Raw genomic sequence first — 12,092 nt, 5'->3', positions numbered from 1 at the left:
TCCGGTTCCCGCTCGGTCACGGCCGCGCCCCCGGCCCAACGCCAGCCAATCCACGGGCGGAACGTCAGCAGGAGGCGGGGCCTCCCGGCTCGGAATTGTGGGAATTTCTTTCCGACGCGCTCCCGCAAGCCGACGCTATGGAAACCTTGGGCACAAACTCAGATGCCCGCTTAAATACTGGATGGCAGATCTTAATAGCAAAAATCAAGCAGAGACGTCAAAAGAAAACAATCTTAATTTGTCTGATTTCTCCGCTGCTACCTCGTTGTTTGGCACCCGACCCCACCCCGCCAAAATTTTTTGCAGGCGTTTCCATTCGGCCTATAAATGAGAAACTTTTCCAGTTTCGAGCATAAACTGCTGGACGTTGTCAATGGAGCCGTGTCATTTTTACTAGGATGTCAGATTCACGTCCAGCCTCATGGCCAGAGTGCAGGAAATACCAGGCATTGGCGTCTCAAAAGCAGCTTTGAAAGCTATCCACGCACACTGCCCGTCTCTAAGCAAATACTGAGAGCGTGTCTTGTTAATTTTTCTCCAACCATCCAACAGAATATCAGCTCAAAGTCTCTCTCAGGGCAGTTTACTAAAATCACACATATAAGAATATGTGATCGGTGTCATATATTGTTGGGGTGTAGGAGCACAGAGCCTAAGAAATCCATGGCTTATAAGAAAGAACTAATACAGTTGTAAAGAAAAACATATAGCTCACCCCAAAGATGCTAGTGTTAAGTAACCTATAAAAGGCCTGGCACATGAATATTATTTCTAATCTTTACATTTATGTGATAATACATTGTCTTTATTTTACAGATGATGAAACTACATGATTTATATCAGAACATACACCTAGAAATCTCAGAGCTGAGTTTTGAACCCAATTGTAGTCCAAAGTGTGAGCTCTACAGTAAATCCTGTTGCTACCACCCACGATGATCTGATTTGTAACCCGAACCTCAGTTCCTGTGGAGAAAGCACATTTGAATTAGTAAATAAGTCAAGTAGGTCTGAGAGTTGGAGGAACTGGTTCTTTATTTTAAAAAGACACTTCAATTTCCAGTATCAAAACAGTTGCACTATTGGTTTCTCTCTCTCCCAATCGGCCCCCAAAGGGACCACACCAAGGAGAGGACATTTTAAGCCAATAAGCTGCAGAATGCGCACCTAACAGACCTCACAGAAACCTCGCCAAAAAGGGGGTACTGGGGAGGGAAAGGGACTTTTAAAGATCAGCACACTGCCAGACCACAGCCTGCAAAGAGCTCTCTCGGCCAGGTGGGGCAGCCGGTGTGCTCCAACTCCAAAGCAAAGTTTCAAAATAATATAAAATTTAAAAAGTTTTGTACATAAGCTATTCAAGATTTCTCCAGCACTAACTGATACAAAGCACAATGAGATGGCACTTCTAGAGACAGCAGCTTCAGACCCAGAAAAGGGTGATGAGATGAGTTTCATATGGCTAAATCAGTGGCAAAAACATAATTTTCTTTTCTTTCTTTCAAGGAGGCAGGAAAGCAAATATTTGGTCACCTCAACATAAGGGGCACATGATCCATTCTCTGAGCCGTTGGGAAGGCATGGGGTAGAGATGGGACAAGGATCTGTTCTCAGACAGAGGTCTCACCTTTTTAATTTGGTCACTTCAGATGAAAAAAAAAAAAGAATAAAATTGCCCAAAGATACCTTAAAGCTGAAAACTTGAACAGCACCCCCGCTCCCCCGCTTTTTTTTTTTTTTTTTGGCTAACTCCTGGCATCACCTTTCTGGTTTGGCTGGTACTCTGTACAAAGCATTGAGGCTCCCCAGAGTGGAGTCTTTCTCTGGGCTCTGTTTGGCTCTCTGTAAGGCAGGCCCACACCTTCCCCTGCTCTACAGAGAGAGGACAATGTGCATCAGGGTGAAAAATTACCTTCTAAAAGTGAGAAAGGGATTAAACTGCTGCTTCGGAGCTGTGGAATTACTTGGAATGTTTTACAAATGGCTGCTACACTGACAACAAAAAAGGTAATTACAAAATGTGTACATCACGACATGCTTTTAAAGACATTTTGCATTGTGCTCGCATTCCCTTAAATGTTGCTCCCACAGGTAAGGGGCCTCCAGCCCTACCGGAATCTCTGGGGAGAGGCAGAGACAGTTTGGCGAAAAAGACACAGGGGTGGGGGTGGGAGGCGGGAAAAGGAGAAAGCAGCCTTCCAGTTAAAGATCAGCCCTCGGTGTAGAGGTCAGCTTCGAGCAGGCTGGCCTCAGGCGGAGTTGGGGTCAGGGGGAGGAGCAGCGGCAGGGCGGGACTGGGGTGCTCTACATCTCATTCAGGTCAAGCAGAGTCTGGTCCAGCATCCTTTGTGTACAGAGGTGTTCCTCTTTGGTGCATTTCAGTTTATCTAGTGGGGGTAAAGGAGAGACATTACAAAAACCAGAAGTAAATTTCAAGGTCAACCCGCTCTGAGAACTGGTCCTGCGGCAGGGAAGCTGCGGACTAACGAAGCAGCTGCCTTCTCAGCCACAGAAGTGAGCTATTGCATCACCCGGGTTTGCAGGGCCTCCGGCCTGCCTACTGAATTTGCAGGTTTTACTGTATTTCTGGGGGAGGGAGCTGGGGACCTTGTCAGTCATGCTCTCTCCCGCTCACACCCAACCAAGCCTTTCAGCTTTCAGTCCCTGAAGGGGGAGGCCCTAAGTGCCAGCCATCCACTCTTCTAGGCTTGGCCCAGAAGACAATACCTACTACTTGAGATGACTCAGGAGGGTCTGACCACGGAGAACAAGGACAGGTCTATTTTTCCTACCAGTAGAAACACTAGGATCTCAACTTGAAAAGAGTACAGGGGGACCCTCATGAGCGACAGGCTTTCCCCAAAAAGTAGAGAGGAAAAGAATAAAAGAACCCCCACCGTAAAGTCGAAGCATCTCTAAAGAAAACAAAGCTAAGAATACTACCACACATATACGTGTCAGCAAAGCCTAAACAGATTTTTGCAGTTATTGTCTACAGCTAGCCTGTTTCTTACAATTCAACATAAAACCAGGAAAAAGCGTGAGAAAAAAACGTCAGGAAGAAAAGCAGCGGCAGAACATCAGAGAGAATCTAATCCGCCCAGCAAGCACGGGAGGCGGGGGCAATGCTCAAAGCTTCGACCCACAGAAGGTGATGGCACGCAGACCTATTCGCATCCCACGTCTTTTTTTTCTTTCCCATCCCTTTTCTGCACCCAGAAAGGCCCACGCCGGGTCTGCAGATGAAGCAGTTCCAACATCGTGTCAAATCGGTCCTTTTATTGTGGGAAAACAGCCATGCAATGGACCGTATCCTGTAGTCAGTGCACAAGCGCGAGAGCAGCAAATAAGGGTGGACAATGCGAACTCTCTTGGATTTGCTCACTACGCGCTCGGGCCCCTCCCTTTATCACCCACGAGCTCTTGAGAAAAGATGAAAATGCAGCGGGAACTGCTCCCACTTTACAGTGCTCTCAGGAAGTCCGCACTCTAACTGCCCCGATTAAAAAAGCAATTTGCTCAGGGCGACTCGGCAACTTTCAAAAAGACAATCAGCTCTTTGCTGGGGTCCAGGTCAGTGGCGTGAGCAATGAGCTCGGTTTAGTGGGCACCGGGGAGCCCTGCCATCAGTCACACAGATCATGCAGCGTTAGCTTCAGCTCATTAGAAAGCAGCCGGTTTCGCTCAAGCTGGCTGTAGAGACGCTCTGCAGCGGCAACGGGGAGGAGGAAACACAGGAGGGGAGGAGAAAACAGAGGAGGAGAAAGAGAAAAAGGGAAGGTTAGTAGGGTACCAGACGTGCATTTGGAGACTTTCAGCTAGAGGGCAAACGTAACATGCATCTGTGAGGCAGAACGGGTGCCAGGAGGATTCAGCAGGCAGTCAGAGTCAGTCAGTTGGCGGAAAGACCAACAGAGGAACAAAATTTAAAAATCAGACTGACAAGCTGGAAGGACATTCTGAGGGAGAAAAGACATCTCCGTCACAGTATCCATTCCCTGGGCGGAAAAACTGAGAGACAAGTGAAACAGAGCACAGGAAGGAATGCAGGTGGCACGTTAAGAAATACGGTTATAATAATCAGGGTTTGAAAGGAAGCAAAGTGAACAGTTGAGCGTTTTTCTGTAAAAGCATTCAATACAGCATTGTGAATGGTAGATTGAGACAAATATCTCTACACCCGCTCAATCACCTTCTAATGCTTCTAATGCTTCTTGTTGCAGGTGTTGGGATGGACACATTATAGTGACCTATTCGATCAAAACCCGACTTCCTCTTTTCTAAAAGAACGCCAACCTTGCAGGGCCAACAGTGTGCCCAGCCCCAGGGATGGTGAATCACTGGCACAAGCCCACTGAGACTAGATTATTGTTTTTCCAGCCTCCCTTGCAGCTAGGGGGAATCATGTGATCCAGTTCTGGCCAATGAGATTAGAGGGAGTCTGCTGGGACAATTTCAGCCTCCCTTCTTGCCTTGAACATGGATGTGATGACTAGAGCTACATATTTCAACCTTTAGAGAAAAAAAATCACAGTCAGGCTGTATCAGACCACAGTTGCACAAGTCTAGACTTTTTATTATGCAAAAAAATAAATCTCATTATTTATTTTAGCGACTCTTAACCTGTTTCTTATCACTGAAGCAAGCATTCCTGACACCAGTAGTTAAGTGCTCAAGTCCCTGGCTTTGTCTGTGATTCCCACCCGAAGCACACTTCAAAGAAGGGACACGGAGAACCCCAATCCATCCAACTAGCGCAGAGGTGACAGAGATCCGGGGGCAGGAAAGCTGAGCTCCTTCCTGGTCCACTCCTAGTAACAGCCTCTGAAGCTCACAAACAAGTTTCTCCCTATGTTTTACAGTCTGTTTCAAAATGGTCTCAAGACCTCAATATGAAAAAGATGCTTTTTCTGCCTTCAAAGCCATCGCATCTGCGGGCTGACTGTAGGCCTTGCTCAGGCACCTGGGCTTCTTGGCTGAGGTGTTCTCATACCACCCGGAAGCTGGGACCAGTACAGTCCCAATAATACTTGGCACTTTATGTGCACTATAATAGCTGTATTAAGAAGCGGAAGTTAGTGACCTTTTAAAATTGCACTGCCCATTAAACCAGAGGTTCTGAATTCATGATATTTTCCCCACTCTCCCCACAGAGGGGAATCTGGAAATACGTGGAGGTGGGTTTTAATTGTCATAATATCTAGAGAGCCCTACAGATACTTATTAGGCCGGGGACAGCAATAAGTAGGATTGTTCTGTACACCCCAGAGTTATCCTGGACTACGTAACAAAAGCCCCCCGTTAGAAAACCACTATACTTGTCCATTAACTCCCTAAGGCCTGGAACGGGACCTGTCTCATTCACTGGGGCACCCTGAAGACGAGCAGAGGATCGAGTCTGTGTTGAACTGTCATTGCTTACACTCTCTGTGGTGTCATATTACATAGATTCCCCACGTGGCCTGGCCCCTCTGTGGCACCCACGTCCTGCTGCTTAGTGCGAACCCCCTGTCTTGGAAAGGAGGTGTAATCAGGATCTCAGCCCTCAAAACAGCCTGGTCAATGAGGGTTCTGTTCCAGTTAGGGAAGAATAAAGAGACAGAGAAGTGGGAGCATTTTATTGCCTGATTAAACCCCGAAGGCACAGTTCCCTAAGAATCGTAAGAAGTCCGAAAGATAAATGTGGTTGTTCTCACATCTTGAACTTGGTAGAGTGTCTAACTCTGCCATCTCTAGTGACTAAAAACTCAAAATCAGATACCAGCTCATTCAAGTTCTCGGTCCAGATAACGACCAAATAAAACAAAAAGAGGCGATCCAAAGAATCCATTTGGTGTGATGTCCCTTTTAGCTGTGCCTCGCGCCTAATTAATGAGGGAACAGTCCCATGGAACGGTCCCTTAGGCGTCATCGGTCTGAATCAGGTCAGTTTCATTCCGGAATAGGAAAGGGGGAAGGGGCTCAAAGTAAAGGGAACTACATGAGCTTTAAAGCCTCAAAGTTCCAGGAAGAAAGGAAGGCAGGCAGACAGACAGATTTTGCTCTTTTTCCCCCCACGCCCCTCCCCCAATGTTAAGGCTAGGGAGTACTCAGCCAGGACCGCCTGCGGGAAGAGACCAGGTGCCTAAGGCTGCCACAACGGCAGGTGGTTCCGCCCACCAGGTACCCGGGGCCCAACCTTTTTGTTCCTCACTCCAACAAAGGTACGAGGAATTGAAAAACAGATACGTCTGTCTGTGGTTCTTTCTTAGAAATGAAGAATGGGAAAAGTTGAGAGGTCAAGCCCTTCGCTGGGAGATTACCACTAATGCTTGACCCTGATCCCCTAGCTGGTCCAGGCTCAAGTCTCGCAAGATGGCTTCTTCAAGGGTATCGAGCGTTGAATGAAAGCGTGAATTTAACAGGACGGGCTATTTCGAGCTGCACTCAGCTCCCCCGGCTTGCTGGTCTCTCCCCTGGCTCACACTAGCCACACCCGTGGGCAAGGACAGCAGCGACCAGAAGTGTTTATTTAACACACTCTTCTCTCCTCTTTCCTTTCCAAAGAGCCTTTCTCTCTGTCAGTCAACTCCTTCTGCCCAAATACCAAGACACCTAGGACTGTACTAGCCAATGCAGCGGCCACCAGCCACAAGCGGCTTGTAAAATTCATAGGAACCAGAAGTAAATAAAATTGGAATTTGAGCCCTTCATAACACTAGCCACACTGACTTCTCAAAAGCCAACAGGGCTCTAAGCTACACTTCTTGCCTTTTGTTCTTTCGTTCCTTGAAACACGGCTCCTCTCCTTGATCTTAAGGCTCAAAATGTACCCTCAAACTAACAACATGTCAACGACAATGTCCCATCTCCAGTTATCTTCCTTCTCCACCCGTCTGAGTTGAACCGCTGGAAATGATCGAGCCTTGAACTTCCAACGAATATCAAAGCTACTCGTCCTCCCTCTGCCCCTCCGACCAGTCCCAGTTGGCTTCCTCCTCTACAGAGTTCCCCCTTTGCTCGATTCTTTTTACGTTTGCAATTGTCCTTTGGGGTTCTAATGTCCTTCATGGCCAAAACCCGCTGCCACCCTATGGATTCCAAAATCTCTTGCATCATTGCCCCCCGCAAGCCCCAGGATTGTTTCACCTGGATACCTGCCGGTTTCTCAGAATTCTATTCTTGTCTACCTTGCCCGTCTCTCCGAACTAGGACCACGTGACCGCCCATCACCGCCAATACCACCATTTTCCTAGGCTCCAGACCAGTCCGCCTGGACTTTCCCTCCTCACATTTAGCGGCCAAGCCCTTCGAAGTACCCCACCTACAGCGCCATCTCTCGACCACCAGGACCCCGGTTCAGATTACCAGCCCTGGAAAAACAGCAATCGCCTCACTCAGCACTGCCCAGAGTGTGGCATCATCATCGCCATCGGCAGGTGAGATGTCAAGCAGTATACATTTGTGAACCTTAAGAAAAATTTATTTGCTGTATTTTAATGTGCACTAGAGAAAAACACTAGTGCACATCTAACTGATTTCAAATTAGAATTCGTAGACTAAGAATAAAACACATTTGAAAACGAGTCGATCTGAACAAATACGGAGGCAGCATGTGCATATGGCAAAAGCCACCAAGTGGCATGTGAGTGACTGAAATTTGGGAACCATCATCTTAATGGATCACTCTCATAACCTGCCCTCCCTTCCCGATGGTCTTAACTCAGCCGGCAACTTGACTCTCCTCGTCGCTGCTCCGCACCCCCCAACACGACCCTGGTCCAAACCTCCAGCGACATCCCCATCGCCTACAAAATAAAACTGAACTCCCCAGCCTGCTTTCAGCTACTGTGTCCTTCCTTGACAGCTACTGTGTCCTTCCCATCCCCATCTACGCCATTATTCTTTCGCTTCTTTGCTGCCCAATATCTACTGCACCTCAACCAAACTGCTTGTCAAAAATCCAATCCTCTGGAACCCAGTGAAAGTGAAGAGGCGAGTTGTGGCGTGTTTATTAAGTATCTGTCACGTGCCTCCTTCCGTGAGTCTTTCCTAATCACCTCCCTGGAATCAAGGTCCCCTCGAAACTCCCACACCACTTTATTTGTGGCACTTGTCCCACGTCATTGTTATACATATACATGTATGATCTCTCTGTGACGAGGTTCTGAGCAACCGGAGTGATCGTTCTGTTCCCACCTTAATGCCCTGTGCCTAGAAGATATCAGTTAAGCGTCAGATGAATAAATAAATCTGGACTTTAATTTCAGAGGCTGTGTGGCAGGGAGAAATGGTATGGATGGGAAAAAATCCTGAATTCGAGTGAGGCCTAGAGTTTTAGATTAGGGAAAACCTCTCTACCCAGGCTGTATGTCTATCTAGAAGAAAAGCGAATTTTCGGTATGTACTCTGCTGAATAACTGGAGCACTATGTGAATAACACTCGAGCACTTAAAGAGCCACGACTGACAGCTGCAGCGTCCAGACTGAACCAGCTCTGCTGTGTCACCTGGAATAGGCGTTTCCGTGATGCTGATTACGTGATTCCATAATCTAAACCAGGGACAATTTTACTAGCAGAAATTTAACATATTAATGCATGTAACAAATCATTACCACGTTACTTGTGCACGTTATTTGAAATAGGCATGCTTGGCTGCTTTTGTTTTCCCGATGATCATTTATCACTTTATAGTCCACGTGTACACACGAGGAGACAAATGGCAGTAAGCCTCAAACAGGTAAGGAAGGGTTCAAAAAGAAAACATGTAACTGTTAAAAATTCTATCCACTACGTCTGTTTTGGTGACTCGGGGTGATATAATTAGTCAGGTTCGCTGACAATGCACCTGAACCCAGCGGATGTTCTCACGCAGCATTTGAACCTCCGGCGAGAGGGTACAGGATGTGTGCCAGCAGGCACTTCGCTGGTCTCTCAACCTCACTTATCGGAGAACCTGAAGAGAGGCTGGACAACTCCCCAGGTGGGGTGATTTAAGAACCGGAAGTAAGGGACTTAGATGACCTCATTCGGCCGAGGAGGAAGACGAGGGCTCCTATTCTAGGGAACCTACCAGTCCCCCACTCTGACAGACTCACGTCAGTGGAGTTTAAATGCCAAGAAAAAATAGACACACACAAAAGTGGCTTTGATTATACCAGTCAGAGCAGGGAGAGCCTACATCACACCCCCAAGGCTCCTTCTCAGGGACAGCAGCAGCTTTGTCAATGACACGGATGCAGGGTGGCACGAGGCTTCCAGCGGCTTAACATTTTAATTTGGGGTGGGGGCGGAAGAGAATACATAAGTTGCTTTGTGGCCCCCCCGCCCATCCTAATGCCTTGGGGACCAGCCGGGCTGACCCGAATGGAATCCAGGGTGACAGTGGGGCCTTGGGTCCCCCGAGGAAAGGGGGCAGATCCAGAACAGAGCAGAAACGGTGGTAAGTTATCTGTATGGAAAAGTAAGGAGACTCTCGGTGAGAAAGACTAGCATCCATCTACGCAGCAATTGGGGAGAACGGAAGACGGGGAAAAGGAAGAGGTGGTGGCAGGGATGATAAAAAAAAAAAAAAAAAAGAGCCAGGTGTTACAGCCGGAGTCGCTGGCTTCTCTCCGGGGTTAGTGGGAAAGACATGAGGCGCAGGTCAGCTTCAAGACCGGGGATGCACAGCAAACGGGGGAGGGTCCCCGACAACTCTTCTTGGTGCTTTTTACTACTGGCTCGCTCTGGGACCGAGATCTGGGAATCAAGTTCAATTCTCGGGTGCATGTGATATTTCCAATCGTGGGTGAGACTCTCCCCGGAACTTTAACATCGGGGCACAAAGCAAATACACCCAGGAGGTCTGAGTTTTGCTCCGCAGTGTGAGAGCCAAGTCACTGGCCCTCGGCTGCACGAAGACACGATTCTACCTTTGGCAGTCTCCCTGCTGGGGAGACTATTTGAGAAACAAACAGAAAACGCACCGTGCTGTGATGAAGGGACTGTGAATCAAAACCGCAGGTAGGTCAGGGTTGTACCACTGACCCCAAAGTAGATGCTTCCCCAGCTTCTGCCAGTGAGTAACCAGCACCAATGTTTTAAAGATGAGGGTGGACATTCTAGTGTCCAGAGGATAAAACCAAAGCACACTAAGCGGTCTACACCCCCAGCCACCCGCAAGCCAAGGTCCCAGCCCCGCCTGCTGTCACACATAATTACATAGAGGTCATGTCATTGAGGGCGTGGTCCAGCTCCTCGCTAATGGCCTTGTACTTCAGTTTCTGGGCATAGAGCTCATCTGGACAGGCACAGGAACCACAGGGAGGAACGAGGGGACAGAGTGAAAGGTATCAGAGCGCTGAAGAGAGGGTATCATTAGAAATCGGGGAGAGAGCGGCGTGGTGCTAGACCCACGGCCGTTTTCAGATCCACTGTCCCCCGGGACCCACCGGACTTCGTGACACCGCTAATGGATCGCGGCAAGAGTTGAGAACCCGGGCAGAGTCACCACAGGGAATTCCTACCGCCAGAGCCAGAGGCCCTGCTGCTGCCCAGTTAACTCGATTTCTAGCAGTGGCAACGCCTAACTTAACGAAACCAGAAAATGGACCAGCACACATCAACACTCAACTACTTCGCCAGCTGCCAAGCGTGACCAGTATTCTGGGCCCCTCTGCTCCGCAGGTGGCCTCCCCAGACTCTCCCCAAGACACCCCGCTGCCCAGAGTCACGGCCAGAGCACGTCAGAGCTCTCAGAGTGGACACAGGTGCCCAATGGTGGGGACAGGAAGTATTCAGAAAGCCCTTGGCACAGGTCGGCTCAGGGACGTGGTGATTCCACAGCTGCGCCCCTTGGAGCGGTCCCCCTCAACGTGCGGGGTGAACGGGATTGCCAAAAGTAGCCACGGGGTGACACACGTTCTTGCTGCCTTCTCAAAGTGTGACTACCATTTCACCCCACAGACTAAGGATTTAAGACCATTAGACTGGAGGCAGATGCAGCCATTGCCAGTCTCCTCCACGGAAAAGAGCGAATTCCAGAATGTCAGCTAGCGTCTCACTGAAGGAAAAAGACTGAGTGTAAAACCCCAGTTCTAGGGTTTGACCCACCCCAGCTACTTGTGACATGGGACAGGGCACGGCGTGCACGCCAAGCCACTGCCGACTCCATCTGGAGCCCGGGGAAAGAGGTTAACGGTCGCCGGGCCCGGTCTCTCTCTGCTTCTGCATGTGAATCCCTCCCCAAGGCTGCATACCTTCCAAGTCGTCGATCGTCTTTTCCAGCTTGGCTACCGATCTCTCCGCGAACTCCGCGCGGGTCTCTGCCTGGAGGGAACACGAAAGCGGCCAGAATCAGGGATGAGGGACGAGACGAACGAGAGGAGAGCCTCGCCCACTTCTACCTTCTGCTTCTACACCCATCAGAACCCCAGCCAGGGCGTCTAAGTCCGCACGAATGCCTCATGCACCTGCAAGCGTCGGGGTCCATTGCCTATAAGTCCCCTCGCTCACCTCCTTGAGTTTATCGGTGAGGATCTTTATCTCCTCCTCGTATTTGTCTTCTTTCTGAGAGTACTGTAAGAGACGCAGAATAAAAATTTCAGGGGAGAAATGACGGACACAGACGCACCCCGCCCTCACACCTACTCTGACTGCACAGCCTCTCGCATCCAATGTGCCCACGGTCTCCGAGAAAAAGCAAGGCCGTTTCTGGACAGTGAGTCCTTAGAACCCACAAACCGCTGTGCTCAGAGCCACGACACCCTCTTTTCGAGAATGGACCTGGGCTTTGTATTCACGTCGACCCAAAGGTAGTTTTCGTTCCTCCAGCTTAATGAGTAGCTATAGTGACACCCCAAAGCCACATGGCTAAAACTGTCCCACATGACGATAAAGTCCAGTCATGTGTCTAGATTACTCAGTAGGTCTCGCTCTGCTACTATCTGCTGCCACCGTCCTTTTGCTGGGACACCTGTAAGTACCACGGTCACGGCCGTTCAGCACAGCCCTATCAGCCTAAGGAGAACTTGACCGCGGGCACCTGAGACCACGAAGTTACTTTCACTGAAGCAATCCAAGTGCATAGCATTGACCCTTAAACCCAGAACCAAGACAGAGGGTAGTGGGT

At 49.1% G+C, this 12,092-nt stretch overlaps 1 protein-coding gene across 4 annotated transcripts in view; it reads right to left on the bottom strand.

Annotated features, from left to right (window-relative positions):
- Window positions 1-1,017: 1,017 nt before the first annotated feature.
- Window positions 1,018-12,092, bottom strand: part of TPM3 (tropomyosin 3) — a 14,105-nt gene continuing 3,030 nt past the window's right edge. Inside the window, exons 5-8 of one of the 4 annotated variants that reach the window (XM_025040931.1) lie at window positions 11,477-11,539; window positions 11,221-11,290; window positions 10,184-10,262; window positions 1,018-2,387 (exon numbers count right to left, since the gene is read on the bottom strand). In XM_025040931.1, the coding sequence (XP_024896699.1) occupies window positions 2,384-2,387; window positions 10,184-10,262; window positions 11,221-11,290; window positions 11,477-11,539 (216 nt within the window). In that variant the 3' untranslated portion in view covers window positions 1,018-2,383. Of the gene's footprint in view, window positions 2,388-9,235; window positions 9,432-10,179; window positions 10,263-11,220; window positions 11,291-11,476; window positions 11,540-12,092 lie in introns of those variants that run through there. The other 3 variants (XM_025040932.1, XM_015598337.2, XM_025040933.1) reach the window with 3 other exon arrangements.

Source organism: Pteropus alecto, unplaced genomic scaffold, assembly GCF_000325575.1.
Source record: "Pteropus alecto unplaced genomic scaffold, ASM32557v1 scaffold49, whole genome shotgun sequence".
NCBI classification, from domain to species: Eukaryota; Metazoa; Chordata; class Mammalia; order Chiroptera; family Pteropodidae; genus Pteropus; species Pteropus alecto.
The sequence above is the reverse complement of the archived record's forward strand: the minus strand, read 5'-3'. Positions and strand labels throughout refer to the sequence as shown.